The following is an 18,431-nucleotide window of genomic DNA, read 5'->3' as shown; positions in this document are numbered from 1 at the left end:
AAATCTTTGCACTCCTGGAGCTTACAGTCAAGTTGGGGCATCAGACAATACGCACACACACACATACACACACACACACACCCCTGCACACATGTGAAGGAGGAAATAAGCAAGTGGTAAAGAAGAAAGTGGGCCATCTTTGGGCAGGGTGGGCAGCAAAGGCCCACTCTGAGGAGGTGACATTGAGCTGAGGCCTGAGGAATAGGAAAGGCCCTGCATAACAAGGAGACACGGGCAAAGGGGAGAGTAGCTGCAAAGAGGCAAAGCGCTTGCCCATCTGGGCAAGTGAAGCTGAGCCTAGAGCATGAGGGGCGGGCAAGGCTGGCAAGAGAGGTGCGTCCAGAAGGTGCAGGGCCTCCATGGCACGGGGATGTCACTGCACAAACATCAGGACTGGTCTGTGCCACGATCAAAGTTGCATTTTCAGATCCCTCAGGGATCTTCAAATGGAGGGGCTGGAGGGGCAGGAGTAGAAGTAGTGAGATCTAAGAGGGGGCTTCTGTGCTTCCTTTTGTCATTGGACATACACGTTGCATTTTATTATTCCCCAGCTACTGGCTTCAAAGCCTCTGGCAAAACCTCAACCTCTTTGTGCCTTAGTGTCCTCATAACATCCACTAACTCACATTGGGCTGTTGTGAGGATTAAATACAAGTCGTCATTTGTAAAGGATACTAGACAGTGCTGGGCTAAGCTCTCCATGTATCTTGGATATTCTCATTGACTCACTATTCATTTCCTGTCCATTGCTGCTGCTGGATCCTGAGCACCTCATCTTTATCTGCCCCACATCTGTCCCAGTGTTTATACTAGGTACTCTGTCTAGGAGTCGTACATTTTTGCCTGAAGACTTAAATTGGCCCAAAGATATATTTTGTTTGGCTGATGCAAAGACTTCAAAATGTATAACTGTGAATGTCTTTACGTTGGCAATATAGACAATGTGTGTATCACTCCTCAAAATTCCTATGTTGAAACCTAATCCTCAAGGTGATGGTATTTGGAGGTGGGGCCTTTGGGAGGTGATTAGGTCATGAAGAAGTAGGGCCCTTGTAAAATGGATCCCAGAAAGCTCATTTACTCCTCCCACCTTTTGAGGACACAGAGGAGATGGTCACCTATGAACCAGGAAGTGAGCCCTCACCAGACACAGAATAAATTCGTGCCTGGATCTTGGACTTCCTAGCCCCAGAACAGTGAGAAATAATTTCCGTTGTTTCTAAGCCACCCAGTCTATGGCATTCTTTAAGAGCAGCTCAAAAGGATTAAGATAGCTGGGTATGCCCTCTCTAGTTCCCTTGGGTCCCTCCCCACCCTGTCTTGTCGCATATCTGCCAGACTGTTAAGTGTGTCCTGACTCTGCAGGCACTCACTTGTGACCCCAAATAAACATCAGGTGAACGCTTAAAAATGCTAATGCTTGGAATGTCTGTCACAAATACAAATGACACAAAGCCACACAAACCATTCACTCGCCTCCCTCCAGTCCTCACCGGTACAATGAACCACAGAATCTGACTTCCCAATTTTTTTCATACTGTCATTCACCATATATTTACTGAATACCTTCTAGGTCGTAGAAACTGGCAGAAAAAGACACAAAGTCTGCCTTAACTGAACTTATAATTTGGTGCCCATGAACAATGATACTGTAGAGTTTTCTTGGGTACAAAAGGTGTACTGATAGTAAATCATAATAGGGAGTTTAAGCCTTTTGAACAGATTATCTTATTGTGTTTTAATAATAACCCCATGGAGGTAGACAGGAAAAGTAGGTTACTCTGTTTTGAAGGTAAACAAATCAAGGATCAAAGAAGCTAAGCACGTTATCCAAAAAGAAACAAATAATAAATGGCAGATCGTGAATTCACGTTTCTGTCACTAACAAAAACACTGCAAGCAGGGAAGGGTTAACTCCATTTGTATAATAACCCATAAAGTTTCCTCCCTAAAGCATGCTACAGATCTAGAATTTAGAAAGTAAAACTGACATCCAAGCACTGACCAGCGCGTGGGTAACGTAACCTACACTGGCTTAGATGGTGGGAAAATCATGACAACTGGCCTGGTGAGGAATGAGAAACTTGAGTTTCCAATGGAGTTCTCATTGTGTCTATGTGCCACCAGTGACACATCTGGAAATAAAAGAGAGAAATCAGGAAACAGAATGCAACCCCTGCTTTGCCAGGAAATTTACAAAAACATATTTTTGGTTAAGGCAAAGAGATTTTGCCAGGTGGTACAATGCCAGACAGACAGTCTCCATGACCCAGTGAGAGCTGCTCCAGAGGGACCCTCTCTGGTATTCCCCGTGAAGGCCTGGCATACTGAGATCACTGCAGCCACCACCACAGGCAACCTGTGCTTCAGACACATGAGGCCTGGAAAATACATCATCATCCTTGAGAGATCCAGCAGCCTCAACAATTCTGAAAATGCCCTTTTGGGATATGAACACTACTCGAGGCTCCTTGGCCTTCATTTAATTTAAATCAGTGGTTCTTAATCAGGGACATTTTGTCTCCCAGCAGATAACTGGCAATGTGGGGATATTTTTGGTTTATCTGGCTGGGGGTGGAGAGATGTGCTACTGGCAACTAGTGGGTAGAAGTCAGGGATGGTGCCACCCATCCTGTCGTGCACAATGGGACAGCCCTACAACAAAGAATTATCTGGCCCAAAATGTCAATGGTGCCAAGGTTAAGAAACCCTGATTTCAATGTCTAAAACTGATGGATACGCCCAGCCTTGGAGCTAGGCTCTACAGATACAAAGGTCAGTTGAATATGTCCTTTTCCTCAAGAAGTTCAGAATCTTGTGAGACAGGTAATCATGTAAGGAAATAATCGTCATTCAGTGTGATTGGATTGAAAGCTACCCACAGTCTAGTGGTGAGCTCTGAAGTGAGAGAGCTCTCAGTCAGAACAATAGCTTTGTCATTTACTTATTAACTATGTGACCGCAGGCATGTCACTTAGCCTTTCAATCTCTTCTGAAAGTAGGAATGGGAAATTATGATACTGATACTACTCCTACACCTATTCTTCCTACTACTATTACAGCCTCTACGAGAGAAGCACCACCATGACTACTACCAGAATTGCTGCTGCTGCTGCCATTACTATAGATGTGGAGCACCAGACAGACAGGAGGCACAAAAGATTGGGAAGCAGAGATATTTACAAACTCTGGAAACTGCCACCAAAGGGAAAGAACTTTTTTCTGCATACCCACAACAATTTGTACACCACATGTGTGAGGAATTTTCCCACACTAACCGATACTCTAACTCTTCAGAAACCAACTGGGTGTCCCACGATTCAATTCTAAACTAACTACCTGGAGTAAGGGCAGATCCCAGAGGTTAAGGCTTTGGTCCAAGACTGCTCCCACTTTAAATGCCAATCAAAAGTCTAGGCCTTCCATACTTCTGATTAATCAGCTACATACTGGAGGTTCCCATAACCCCCTTTTTTCAGGTTTGGTAATTTGCTATAATGGCTCACAAAACTCAGGGAAAAACTCTACTTAAATTTATTGGCTTATTATAAAGAATGCAAATATAAATGAACAGCCAGACGAAGAGGTACATAGGGCAAGGTAAGTGGGAAGGGGTGTGGAGTTTTCATGCCCTCTCCAGGCACCTCAACTCGTCCATCAACCTGGGAGCTCTCTGAACCCCATCTTTCAGGGATTCTTAGGGATGATACATCACGTAGGCATGCTCGCTTATTAACTCAATCTCCAGCCCCTCTCTCCTCCTGGTGGACTGGGTGGGTGTGGGGAGTGGGGCTGAAAATTCTGAGCTGCTAATCATCACATGGTCTTTCTGGTGACCAAGTCCCATTCTAAAGCTCCCATTCTGAAGTTCAGGAGCCCGAGAGTCGCCTCGTTAAAGCAAAAGATGCTCTATCACTTGGGAAACCCCAAGGGATTTAGGAGCTCTGTTAGGAACCAGAGTCAAAGTCTAAATAGTACAACAAAAGATGCTCCTAGAACCCCGATCACTCTGGAAATTACAACTTTTAGGAGCTCTCTGTCATGAACCTGGAACAGAAACCAGAAATATATTTCTTATTAGTCACAGCACGAAAGGGAAGAAGGTATGTCCCTTCTTCATCTAATCTCCATCTTGCTGCCTTGAAGGAAGCTGTGGTTGAAAGCCACTTTGGATCATGCAGAAAGGGGCATCATGTTAAGCACAGTACAATGCAGAAGCTACCTGGGTTCCTGAATGATCTCATGGAAAGCATCTATGTCTGGACTATCAGATAAACAAATAATCTAACTTATTTAAGCCACATCTAGTGCTACAGTCTAATAATACAGAAGTGTAGGAGTTAAAGGTACAGGCCAATTAAGAAAGAATCTTCTGCATTATGAGCAGAAGAAAGTCACATATGCAAAAATACAGAGTTGAAAGAGAATAAAGGGATCCATGGGGATTGATCCATGGTAATGTGACCGGAGGTGAGACTGGAGAGTTAGGGAGCACCTGGATCACACTGGACCTTATATTCCTTATACTAGGACTTTTTTCTTGCCAGCAGTGGGATGCTACTAAAGAGTTCAAATAGTTAAATAATATCAGATTTACATTTAAAGATAACACTAGGGTTGTATGAAGTATTGTTTTGGTGGGGGTGGAGAGGAGAGGAGGAGGTAGGAGGAGGTAGGTGACATGGGGGAGAAGTTGGAGGAAAGGCAAAGACGACTGGAGCCAGGGAGCCCAGTTATGAGGACAATGGATCCCAGTGATATCTGACACAGTATCACAGACTGTCCCCCACTTAGGTAACAGTAATGGATATGGAAGGTATGCCATTAAGGTTTCTTGTTTGAGTTACTGGATCACAGCACCTTTACCATGATAGAAAACACAGAAAGAAAAGGAAATGTATTTAGGGAAAATGAGTTGAACCTGGGGTGTCAATGGGCCAGCAGGTAGGACTACCCAATAAAAAGCTTGCCCTTAAGGCTGGAGCTCAGGTGAGATGCAGGGCTGATATTCACATAAGTCATTACTGAAGAGTGGTGTCTGAAATCATGGGAAGGCATGGCATTTTGTTGTACTCGGAGGGCACTGAGATATATGACCAACTGTATTCAGGTAAACCTCCACTGGCAAATGGAAAAAGTGTACCATCTCCTTTCCATGTTTATTGTGAATCAAGAGATTTTCTATTAAGTCTACATTCTAGAGAATAGAGACAGCTGGGCAAAGTCTCAAAATAGAAAAATGCTAGAAGAAAATGGGCCCTTATGAGAAACAATTCTCAGCTTAGACCACAGACTGCTCCTAAAAAAATTCCTGATTGGACCCAACCTTAAGTATGCATGCAGGGCCCATGAGCATACATGACACCTGCAAAAGCCATTCATGTCTTCCACTGTAATATGAAATGTCTCCCTGCACTGGGATTTTGCACCAAAAACAGACATGAAATGAATCCAAGTCCAACATTCAGGGTGGTTTGGACCAAAATGTACTACAGACAACGTTCAGATGTAGCTTTCAAGGTCCCTGGTGTAATACTTTGTTTTAAATAGAAGTAGGCGTTGACACCGCTGTGAAAGATTTGCCAGTGGCTCCAGTTATCACAGGGCAGAAAAAGCCAAGTAATTATTTTCTCCCCAATTATGGCTAATTCTCTGCAAGTTAATTCTTGGCTCTTCTAAAATGGGACCAGAAAATTAGCTCTTCACATGCAAAACTGAAGATACAGGACCCAGCAACAGCTTATGGCCTGGGGTTTATTCCTTATTACTTCTTAAAGTGTGAGGAGGGGGCAGGAAGTGGTGTTTTGACTTAGGCACCATTTAGCCAAGTGGAGGGAAAAATCTCCCTTCAGCTCTGAAACAGGATCATGTAGCTATAAAATTTACTGGACACAATTGAAGCAAGGGTGTTGGGTGAAAAGAATCAAAGAAAGAACTATGGGCTGAGTTCAGAAGGGTGTAACGAAATCTGCACCTGTTGTCACTCACTTATTACTCCAGATCTCCCAGGCAGCTTAGATTTAAACCAGACAGTCCTGAGGCCCAGCCTAGCCAATACTGGCCTATTTACTAGCACAGAGTAAAATATGTGTGTCACGTGTGAGTCGTGTGTCTGTGTGTGCGTATACATGCATATGTGCACACCTGTGTATGCAAGGATGCATATGCATATATGCTGGAAATAAACTGAGAGACAAGGAGCCTGGAGGGGAATGAGACTGAAGAGTTGTATGTGTGTTGGGGGAGTGGGGAGACAGCAAACTTAGCCAGTAAATTACTTCAGCCTAGAAAATGCAACTTCCAGATTCCCTGATATTTGCCATTTGAGGGTTGTATTTTCATGTCGGTTTTGATCAAATCCCCAGAATAGTTTTCACAAAAGAAAAGCAATAGCACCAAATGAATTGAGTTGATTTCAAAGAAACTTACCCAAGGAAAAAAATCAAGAGGGAAAACTCTTTCTATAAAGAAATATCCCACTTGTCCTCTGAAGATCTGTTTCCACATGCACTTTAAATCTCCTCATGTATATTTATTATTTTTTAACCTCTACGTTTCTAAGATAGGAGAAAAAAAAAAACCAGAATGATTGAAATTAACTTTACTAGGGCCACCAAGAGATTTACTTTGCTGAACATCAGCTCCCAGTCATCTATTGGCATATCACTTCTCTTTAATCTTTTACATTCAGTGCAGCCATACATGTGATTGTCTTGTACTTCAGTTTGCATGAAAGTGAAGAAAGCTATCTGCCACATGGGCGTGGTCACAATGAGTGGCCTGCTACTTGTCGTATTTGCTGAGCAAGCCTAGACCAGAGAAAGTCCCAGCCAGAGAAAGGTGCACAGAAAGAATGGTAAGGTTTCCTCCTTTTTCACTCTAGTGGGTAAGGGCCAGGATTTTCACCAAGTTATGGACAACAGAACAGACATAAGTGAGAGGGATCCTCATGCCACCTTTCGCATTCAAAAGCACCTCTGATGCTGCCATATAGTCCACTCAGGACTCACTTGTACCAAAACCAAAAGGTGCCATCATAGACTTCGGAGGTGGGCAGTCCTCAGCTCAATTCCCAGCCACATGACCTTGGGGCAACATAATATGAACGTGTACTGAGTGCTACTGACATCTCAGGCACTATAGGATGCGTTATTTGGATTATTTCATTTAAACTTTTAAAAGCGATGACCCCATTTCTCAAATAAGATAACCGAGACTTAGAGAGTTAGACAAACCACCCCAAGGTCATGTGCACCTTTCTCAAATAAGATATGCTCAAAAGAACTGGGCAAGTAGGTGTTAATGAATCTCTCAATCACCTTTCTGATTTCTGTGTACTTATAGGCAAAGCCATACACCCTGGCATCTAATTATTGTACCGAGATATTTTCCAACTGGGTAGTAGCATAGGGTGGCAGTTCAGCGCTTGGGTTCTGGAGGCAGACAGACCCCGGTATGAATTCCAGCTCCATCACCTATTAGCTGAGTCACCTTGGGCAAGTCATTTAAACACTATGAGCCTGAGTTTCCCTATCCATAAGGATGGGGGTTAAGTGATATAATATAAACATGGTAAACTCTCAACAAAAGTCTGGTTGTATGTTCCTCACCATTGTTAATCGATCCCTGAGTAATTATTAAGACTAGAAAATGTTTCATGATCCCTCTAGAATCACTTGCAGGACACCTGGAGTCATAAAATCACAGAGGCAGAAATGACCATCAAGTCTCATAATAGCAGGCAGATGTGCCACTGTCATGCACTTGGCAAACATCAATAGTTGACTGCTCTTTCTCACTTAGCTGAGATTGGCTTCCCAGCCATCCTCCATACTGTAATCTGGACAGCAACTTCCAATCAGTAAGACGGAGAGCTAATCTATCTGCTGTCCTCAATCCAGTACCACCATTCTACATAAGAGATGAGGAAGCAGAAGGTCACTGGAGTTAAGTGACTGGCTAAAGGTCCCCTATCTAGTAAGTGACAACCCTGGCCCCTGAACATAGACCACCTAACTCCTCATGCAGTGTTACTTCCATCTCTGACTCTGCCTCTCCAAGCTACCGACACATTTTCCAGGAAATGATGGAAGGTACTCTGATTGCCTCATCTTCTTCCTCGAGGCCGCACAGAAGGGTTGCTGCACTCAGCAGATTATGTGCCATTTAATTTAGACAAGCCCCCTTCTGTGACAGGTACAGAAGAAGGGGGGGAAAAAAGCATCGCTCAAATGTTTTGATTGAAGACAGAGACTATAGATGTTCTGGCCAACTCTGGTTCTCAGGAGCATGAGCAAAAAGAAGTTCCCCCAGTCCAGAGAGCCTGGACTGAAATTTAAGCTACAGCAATCTGAGTCATTTCAGCTGAGGAGGGGATGGCAAGGTAACCAACTCTTACCTCGGCCATCTCGTGTCTCGTTCGGTCATGAGTAAAGCAGTAGCTATGCAGTTAGTGTCACCAAGAGATCAGTCGCCGCCCGAGGCCATCTGTTTCTGTCAGGCAGGCAGATTCCCAGCATGCACTGGTTCCAACTGGATTTTTGTGGGGAGGGAGGCAGCAAGGGCCCCAGCTGCTGTCACCAGACAGGGAGGCGCCTTATCTTCACCTCCGTCCTGGGTGCCCGCTATGGACCTGAGTTCCCAGCTGTCTTTGTGGCTAGAGTCTTTCCTTGCCTGACTCAGAATATTAAATGTGCCCTCTTTCCAAAGGCAGAATTGAAAACCTTTTTTGTGTGTTTGTTGATTCTTAACTGTGATAGGAAGAGGTGGGTGAGGTAGAAAGTCAGGCTTATCCTGTTTGCAGGTGGCACAATCAGTTGAAAGATTTTTATGTCCCTCAAGTCCCCAACATGCTTGGCCTCTGAAAAAGGTTCCAAAACAAAATAATAATCATGATCATAATAACCAAAGCTGTATAAGCATTGCCTGGACTGGCTGACAGAAATGCAGGCAACTATAGTTTGTTTTTTTTTGGTTTTTTTTTTTTTTTTCAATGTTAATCTCATCCAAAGCAACTTAGATTGCCACAACCATCTCATCCATCCATTCAACAAATATTTACTGCAACCAACTAAGGTTCTAGACACAGTTTTAGGCACTGGGGAGCAAGCAGGCAGGTCCCTGACTTTTGGAGCAAAAGTAAACAAGTAAACAAAAGCAAAAGTAAACAAGTAAAAAAGTAAACAAGTGCCAGGAGGACATAAACATATTAAAGTAGGGGAGGCCTGTGAGTTAGAAATTCAGGGATGGGCCGGGCGCGGTGGCTCAAGCCTGTAATCCCAGCACTTTGGGAGGCCGAGACGGGCGGATCACGAGGTCAGGAGATCGAGACCATCCTGGCTAACACGGTGAAACCCCGTCTCTACTAAAATTAAAAAAAAATTAGCCGGGCGAGGTGGCAGGCGCCTGTACTCCCAGCTACTCGGGAGGCTGAGGCAGGAGAATGGCGTGAACCCGGGAGGCGGGGCTTGCAGTGAGCTGAGATCCGGCCACTGCACTCCAGCCTGGGCAACAGAGCCAGACTCCGTCTCAAAAAAAAAAAAAAAAAAAAAAGAAATTCAGGGATGGCCTCTCCAATGGGGGAACTTCTGAGGTGAGACCAGGCTGGATAAGAATGACAAACACACTATCACTTTTTGAAATTAAAACATATTGTGAAATTTATTTTTCAGTCCTGAATTGCTGGTATTTTTGAGGGTGAAATATTGTTATTCCAGACATCAGTCGGCAACTTCAATTATCCTCCCTGACTCTTCCCAACTCAATTCCTTCCTCCTTCCCCTCCCCTGACTCCCCTTCCCACCTGGATACTCTAATGACAAGGCTTCCAGGACGCTCTATGCCATGGAGCTCCGCAATTCCTCTGCCCCAACACATTTCTGCTGGGGAAAGGGAGGAATTCAACCCCAGAAGAGCCATTTCTTCTGGACTAGAAAGGAGAGAAGTCAAAATTATGGGAACTGGGAGCTGCTGACTAAAAGCAGAACTGCCCAGAGGTGGTGGTGCTGGAAGCTCAGGTAGAATGGGGTGGGAGGTAGACGTGATAAACGTCCTTCACCCTCCTCCATGCAGGAGATACGAGCTCTAAGGGTAATCCAAGACAGAGGGAATTGATTTAAAATGCAGTACTCCAGGGGTGCCCAGAGAAAAGTTTGGTATCACATTCCTAAATTTTCATATTTGAAACTTATTCAATTTCGAAAATTTTAAAAATTATGAACTGTAAACACTCTTAAAAATCACATTCCTTGGAATTATGTGGAATAAACACTGAAAAACCAAATCCATTATTTGGCTCCAGTACCACCACAGGATAAGGAATCAGCTGATTTTCTGAAAAATGAAAAGAGCCAGAGGAAAAGAATGTCAGTCAAAGGGAACATTAAATTCAAAGAACCTAAGTCAGAAAAGAACATGACATGTTCAAGGAAACCAAAAGAGGCAGAGGTGGCTGGAAAACAGTGGGAAAAGGAGAGATGGTGCGTAATGAAGTAGAAGAATTAGACAGAGGCGAGAATCATGACCACGAATGAGAGCTCTAACTCCAATATCTACAGGAACACAGGCATGAGGCAGTGCCTGCAGAAGGAAAGCCAGGCAATGTGGTTTGTCACTGAAAGAGTAGCTCTAATTTTTCTACCAAAACAGAAAGCTCATTTCCCTTTCCCTCTCCTACTCATTATGCTCCCCCTGCCAGAAAAGCCTTCCTTTCACAAGTATAATGGTAAAGGCAAGATCTATATATCAGACAATTTGGGGGCAAATATCCACTTCCAATTTTCCAAGGTTAAAAAAGTACAGAAATGTGATAGATATCCCCAAAACACATTTAAGGCCACGAAAATACTGGAATCTATTCTAATTGTTCTGTGCCAATGTAATAATCACACAAATTTAATCAAATTTTGCTATGTCATCCAAATAATCCATGTTTCCCAGGTATTTCAGACACACTATACCTATATATCAGCTTTTACTTACCATTTATTGAGAGCCTAATGTATGCTACATGCTTTATATATGATATCGCTTTTATTGCTCACAAGCGTATTCTAAGGGAAGTAATATTGATCTCATTTTATGGGCAAGGAAACTGAAACTCAGAGATCTCAAGATCACATAGCAGATAAGGGAAAGAGTCCAAATTTGATTCTAGATGTCTTTGGTCTGAAACCCATGTTCTTTCCAATAGAGCAAGAGCCTTTCTGAAATTGTGACTCTCTGAAGAGTAAAGCTCACAACCACTTTTACTGCTTCTTCAATGCCTACATCCTTCACAACTGGCTTATGTGTGAAGCCCTTCTTGACCACTTCAACCTACACAAATCATGCCTTCATTTGACTCTAAACAGCACTGAATGGTGCCTACCATCCATTTATTCATTGAACAAACATATCTTGAACACTTACTGTATGCTAGGTGTGAAAACATAATCGTCAAGACAAAGTCCCTGTCCTCAGGGAGCTCACAGTGCAAGGGGGAGACCAATAATCAACACATGAAAAAATAAAGCATTACCAGCACGAAACAAGCTGGAACTCAGTTGCATATTTTCTTGGTTTTCTCTTTTTTTTTTTTTTTTAAGAGATGGAGTCTCATGCTGTCGCCACACTAGAGTGCAATGGCCCAATCTCAGCTCACTGCAACCTCTGCCTCCCAGGTTCAAGAGATTTTCCTGCCTCAGCTTCCCGAGTAGCTGGGATTACAGGTATGTGCCACCACGTCCAGATAATTTTTGTATTTTTAGTAGAGACGGGGTTTCACCACGTTGAGCAGGACAGTTTCAACCTCTTGACCTCGTGATTCGCCTGCCTCGGCCTCCCAAAGTGCTGGGATTACAGGTGTGAGCCATCGTGCCTGGTCTTATTCTTTATATGTATTAATTCTACTTCTCAAATGGGCTGTGAAGCTGCCATGTGCAAGCGCTCTGGCGGCACCTGTATTTGCTATGGCATTTAGAATGGTACTGAAGACACACAAGTTCCTCACGTATCTTCATACACTGATTATTAGCATCTTTTCAGATCTTGGCCTATCATGGTAATCATCTTTATTTGCGTATTCATTTAAGTCCTTCAGTTACTGCACACTGACAGTGAGTGTCCTATGTAGTAAGTACTGTGAATGATTTGAAAACAACATGTTGCCTCCCCTTGGAGGGCACCATAGCCTAGAGAGGGAGGCAGGCAGATGTCTGTGAATACGTGAGACAAGGTGGTAGAGTTGTGCAAAGGAAGAAACTGCTGAAAGGCTTCATGAAGGTGTAGGATTTATTTATTTATTTATTTATTTATTTATTTATTTATCTTTTTTTTTTTTTTTGAGATGGAGTCTCGCACTGTTGCCCAGGCTGGAGCGCAGTGGCGCGATCTCAGCTCACTGCAAGCTCCACCTCCCAGGTTCACGCCATTCTCCTGCCTCAGTCTCCCAAGTCGCTGGGACTACAGGCACCCACCACCATGCCAGGATAATTTTTTGTATTTTTAGTAGAGACGGGGTTTCACCGTGTTAGCCAGGATGGTCTCGATCTCCTGACCTCATGATCCGCCCGCCTCAGCCTCCCAAAGTGCTGGCATTACAGGCGTGAGCCACCGCGCCTGGCCAGGGGTAGGCTTTAAAGAATGCATAGGAGTTTGCCAGGCAGGTCAAAGAAGGAAGGAAACTCCAGCTGGAGAAACAGAGAGAGATGAAAGTACCCGGCTTCCAAGGCATCTTTGGTGAGCCATGATTGTGTGACCTGCCTGAAGCTGGGTGGAGTGGGAGATGCATATAGAGAAACAGGGACAGACCAGGAAGAGTATTCAGTGCTATGCTTAGGGACTCAGCTTTTTTCCCTAAAGAACTGCGGAGTCACTGAAGGGGTTTAATATTGAAGGATCATAATCAGACCTGTATTTGAAAGAGGATCCCCCTGAGAAAAGTGGGCTGGAAAGCAGAGGACAGGCTGCGTGTAGGAAGACCAGTATGGAGGCTGTTGTAATTTACCAGGTAAGTGGCAGTGAGGGCCTGGAATCTACTGCTGGGACTTTTCCTCTGCATCCAACATTTTGATCTTCACGGTATCAGAGAAATCTGACATACTGAATGGTGTCCACATTGGCACAAAATTTCAACATTCTCAGGTCTGTTACAAGGTGCCAAAGGAAAAAAAATCAGATATGGGCAAACCACCTAGGAGAGGCTTCTGTGCTTCAGCTGCCACACTCCTTTGCCAAATAGTTTCCCAGAGATCATACCAGGTGTTCTGAGCAGAGACAAAGGCTTTTGGTGGAACCTTTACCCAGTATTGGACAGAGAAAAACAAACTTGCCGGTACAATCCAGTAAAGGAAGCTCTGGCAGCCTGCCCAATCAGTGCAGTTTCCTGATCTCTAAACAGATTTCCCCTCCTGCTACACAATCCTCCGGAGCCAAGAAAGAACTGAGAAATAGTTCGGAAAGTCTGCCTGGCACAATAGTATCCAAACACCCCTGCTGCCACGTGTTTACTATGTGACTTTAGGAAAAACACTAAACTTCTCTGGGCTTTAATTTTATTGAATACAAAATTGGATAATAATCATTGCATGCCAAGGCTAAAATTAAAGAAGAACATATAAATTATGAGTCAAGTTTACTATAATAGTAGGCATTCAATAAATACCAGTTGCCTTTCCTTTTCCTGTCTTTCCTTTTAGTATTTGCCATTTATTAACATTTACCTACTGCTTATATAATAACTGCTATATGGAAAGTCTTATTCATAAGTAAGCAATCTTTTTTTGTTTGTTTGTTTGTTTGTTTGTTTTTTGAGACAGGGTCTCACTGTCACCCAAATCGGAGTGCAGCCCATGATCACAGCTCACTGCAGCCTCAACCTCCTGGGCTCAAGCAGTCCTTCTACCTCAGTCTCCTCAGTGGCTGGGACTAAAGGCACAGGCCACCTCACCTGGCTAATTTTCCAGTTTTTTAGTAGAGATCGGTTTCTCCATGTTGCCCAGGATGGTCTCAAACTCCTGGGCTCAAGCAATCCACCCGATTCGGCCTCCCAAAGAAGATGGGACCACTGGCGTGAATCACCACGCCCAGCCCAGCAAGTCATCTTAAATAACAATTAAAAACAATAACACCAACAAAAAAACTTCCCACATCCATTTTTTACAAGGTAGGACTCTATGGAAATACAACCTCAATCTGCTCCTGAGCAAACTGAATCTATTAAAAGTCATTGAACCTGGTAAATCACCAAACTATTGGCACATAAGAATCATGTAGAAACCTGATACAAATACAGATATTTAGATTCTATTTCTACCCAGAACCACTGAATCAGAATTCCCAGAGGGTTATCCAAGTATCGTCACTACATTTTTTAAGAATTAAACTTAAAATCTCTCCAGGTGATTCTTGCCATCAGTGACTTACTTTCTGAGGCTAGTTTGCGATCCAGTGATCCAATCTCTTTTTCTACACAGGCAATGATTAAATCAGACCAATATCACAGCACACTCTCAAAGCCAAGAGCTGACTCCAAATCATAGTAACAAAGTAAGGGTGGGATCCCAGTATCTCCTTTAAAAATCCAGACTAATAATAAAAGGAAGAGTCCTTAACTTCAACCCAAATCCTTCAGATTCTCATCGTGGCAACGTTTTTAAAAAACAGACCGCAGTGGCTGCCTGTGGGGTGGTAGTCTAGTCAAGTGTGACCTCAGTCCAGGAAGGCTACTCAGAGGTCAAGGCATGCCCTAAACATCTAAAATACCCATCTGGGTCCCTAGGAAGTGCCAGGCCGTTGTATTGCCAAGACAATATATCTCAAGTATACCTGCCAACCTGATATAAAACATGCATCCTCTTCTTGTCAGCCCAAATGAAAGCCAGAAAAAGAGAAGAGAAGGGAAGACAGGCTGGGGAGAAAGGAGGGGAAGGAGGAGGGGAGGGAAAGAAAGAAGGAAAAGTGAGTGAGGGAAGGAAAAAGGGACACAGGGAGGGAGGGAAGAGTTTTAACTATACCACACCCTGATTCTTTTTAAACAAATTCCAGGCTTTTTGTTAATTTTTCTGTAAATATTTCAGCATGTATCTATAAAAGGAGGTAATATCATAATTAAAAAGAATAATTCCTTAATATCATCATATAGCCATTCTGTATTGATATGCCTATGTTTCACTTTCCTTAACAGTTGTTTTTTGAATGAGGGGTTCAAATAAGAGTGACACACCACGAGCGCTCCATGTGTCTCCTGTCTCTTTTTGTTACAGGTATCCTCTCTAACACTCTTCTTTTCCCCTTTGTAACTTTTGTTAATCAAATAAACCGGTCCACCTAAGTGGCTTTTTATGCCAGAGTGTATTCTTCATCAGAAAGAGATCTCCTGGCTCTAAGAAAAGACTTGGGAAACTTTTTTTTTTTTTTTTAAATTAATGATTGTAAGACAACACTGGATTTTTCAAAAACAGTTTTTCTGGTAAGTGTAAAGCATTATCAGAAACATGTCCTAAAACAGCAATGGGCAAAAATACCCCCAAAAAATACTTATGTCCAAAGCTTCTTGGTGGCTGGGCATTTGGGGATGAATTTGAGCCTCTTTGTGATTACTGGGATCACCCATTTCTGTTAGTGTCATCAAAGAGAAAAAAAAATTCAAAAGGATCTTTCTAGACTTCAGAGATTTCAGAAATATAATATTTTGATCATTTCAGGGTAGAAGAATTAGAAACATATGGAATACATTTCCCTTAATTGACACCAGGGTACAAGCACTTGGAAAAATACATTTGGGGAAGTCTTGAACCCTACAAGCTTGAAAAATAATTTGACAAATTCTGTGAACTCCAAATGCCCTGGAGTCAGTCTCTACTCTTTAAGTACACTGCACTCACAAAATGGATGAGGTTCCCTCATGCCTCTCATCACACCTCCCCAAAACAATGTCAAAGACTGAGATCCAAGGACAAATACAGCCTCTGCCTTTTGGGTACCAGCAGGCAAGGTAATAGAGCCCTGCTTTCACAATACCTGGGAAGTACAGACCCACCTCCCTGGAAATCATGACTTCACTAACGTGGGCCTTGTCAAAGGGTCAGTTTTTTCTAATGTTATCACCTCTGTCTGTCCCGCCATTGGAAATATTCCTACTTCCCTCTGGACATAGATCCAGCCACCCAAAATCAGATTCAGGAGACATTGTCTGGTGCTCCACAGCATTTGGAGTCAGAATGTGCAGAGAGAGAGAAGCTACACACACGAGATGTTCATTTATTTCCACTCAGGGGTAAGGTACAATTCTGCCTTGTGAAGGCCCCAAAGCTGCTGCTTATAACAAATTTACATTTCATAATTTCAGGAACTGGTGAGGATTCAACTAGTGAACGAGCCAAGATGCTTTCTTGAAGAGCATGGTCACAGAATGAAAACTGTCAAATCACTACACATTATCTCATTTTGAATTAAACTTCAGAAGATTCTGAACTAATAGGCTTACAAATGGAAAAGCCAACTTATCAACAGCTTAGTAGCATTTACCGTAGAGTTCTTATTTGCAAAATTGGCTTTGAAAATACGCTGTGTACTCAAAGGCTAGGATTACCATGTTGAAAAAAATCCATTGACACAAAATTTGCATGTGTGATTTTCTAAGCCCACATGGATAATTCATCTTCACTGACAGCAGACACTCTCAGGCAAACCTCCATATTATGTTTAACTCTGGACCTAAAACCATCAATTAGTAGGTCATCAAGAATCCTTTTCTCCTCTTAGGGCCTTTTAGAACTGAGCCATGGAGAATAAGTTTACTACTCCATTTAGAAGTCAACTCTTCCAAGGCCACAGCGAGTCCCCGTACAACTCCAATCTCATAACTTTCTGAGAGTCACAGATGTTCTCACATGAATACTTGGTGCCAGTTCTCTAGGTTTCCAGGGTGATTCCCCGGGGATATAAAAAGAGCATATCCAAGTCCCACTCTTCATAACTCATTTAAATCAATACTGCTTTTTACCCAGCTCCTAGTGAGTAGGTTAGTCAGGATAAGAATTATCAGCGTGGTGGTCTACATCTCTACTGAAGCAATTAGCAAGATAATTACCAGATCTTTATTTGAATACAAAATACAAAGCCATAACTTGTATCACAGTCATTGGTATACTGTAAACAGCCTATTATCCGTCATGATTAGGAGACAGGTAAATTTATTAACAGAATTTCGTTATAAAACTGCTTTTGTTCAGGCTCCTCAATAGCTTAACTGGTCTTTTTTACCTCTAGCCTCATTTCCTCCAATATTCTTTTCACAATGCCGCCAGAGGGTTGTCTAAAAAGCCATAATCATATAATGTCCTACGTAAAAATATTTGATGGCTTCTTGCCACTTAGAGGATTCTGAAAAACCACCACTGCCACTAGCACCACAACCACCACCAACCAGAACAAAACAACTTTGATATGCATCGCAGACCCTTTATAATCTGGTTCCAGTCTCTCTTCCTAGCCTTCTCTACAGCCATAGCCCCTACAGCCAATTTCCAGCCATACCAAACATCTTACCATTCCCTGTATTTCAGTATGCCAGGCCCCTTTCGGCTTCCATACTTTTCTATGTATTGTCCCTAAGAAACTCTGGCCTGTAGCCCAAATGTTCCTGCGGCCACTTTTTGTAAATAAAGTTCCATTAGAACACAGCCATGTCCATTCATTTATGGCCAGTCTTGGGCTCATTTTTCACTACAAGGACAAAGTTGTGTGAAAGGAAAATAAAATCTTTGGACCCCAAACTCACTATGTTAAAGAGAAAAGTTAAGCTTGGGAACTGAGTCATGCCAAAAAAAAAATAAATAACAAAACAAAAAAAAATCTATTTTTTCTGTTTTTTTGCCATCCTTTTGTTCTCAAATGGGTTGCTGTAACTTCACATGCTTCCCTTATCTTATGTAAAATGTAGATTTACTGAGCATAATTGCTCAGTAAAAGAGGAGTGGGGGAAAGTGGACATTCCCCCACTCCTCTTTTCACATATAAACTGTGGATTCAGTGAGCACTAATCAAAGCCTCACAAGAATGTAACCACTTGCCTCCTCGCCTATGCCCCTCACACTTTTTTTCTTTTTTTTCTTTCCTCCTTCCCTTCCTGCTCACTCTTTCCCTTTTAAATCCTGAAGTCGTCACAACCGTCTTTGGACAAAACACCAGTCATGGATCCTAATGTAACTTGTGTTTATTTTCTCGGGTGCTTCCACAACCTTGACAAAATAAACCTCTCTAAATCGATTGAGATCTGTCTCAGACACTTTTTGGTTACAGTTCAACAGTTGAAACAGATATCATATAGTTAGCAAAGCCAAAATATTTACTATCTGACCCTTTACAAAAAACACCTGCCAAACCCTGATCTCGAATTTTGCCCTCCCACTCACCGCCTGCCCCAGATCTTCCCTTGGTAAAGTCTGATG

At 42.8% G+C, this 18,431-nt stretch overlaps 1 protein-coding gene across 20 annotated transcripts in view; it reads right to left on the bottom strand.

Annotated features, from left to right (window-relative positions):
* FGGY (FGGY carbohydrate kinase domain containing) overlaps positions 1–18,431 on the bottom strand; it is a 444,024-nt gene that overhangs the window by 311,005 nt on the left and 114,588 nt on the right. Inside the window, exon 1 of one of the 20 annotated variants that reach the window (XM_017961941.3) lies at positions 8,399–8,817. The exons of the other annotated variants lie outside the window; for them this stretch is intronic. Within the exon in view, the coding sequence (XP_017817430.1) occupies positions 8,399–8,427 (29 nt within the window). The 5' untranslated portion in view covers positions 8,428–8,817. Of the gene's footprint in view, positions 1–8,398; positions 8,818–18,431 lie in introns of those variants that run through there. 20 annotated transcript variants of the gene reach the window in all.

The sequence above is a fragment of the Papio anubis genome, chromosome 1 (assembly GCF_008728515.1).
Source record: "Papio anubis isolate 15944 chromosome 1, Panubis1.0, whole genome shotgun sequence".
Taxonomy (NCBI): domain Eukaryota; kingdom Metazoa; phylum Chordata; class Mammalia; order Primates; family Cercopithecidae; genus Papio; species Papio anubis.
This window is presented reverse-complemented; position numbering and strand designations above follow the sequence as displayed.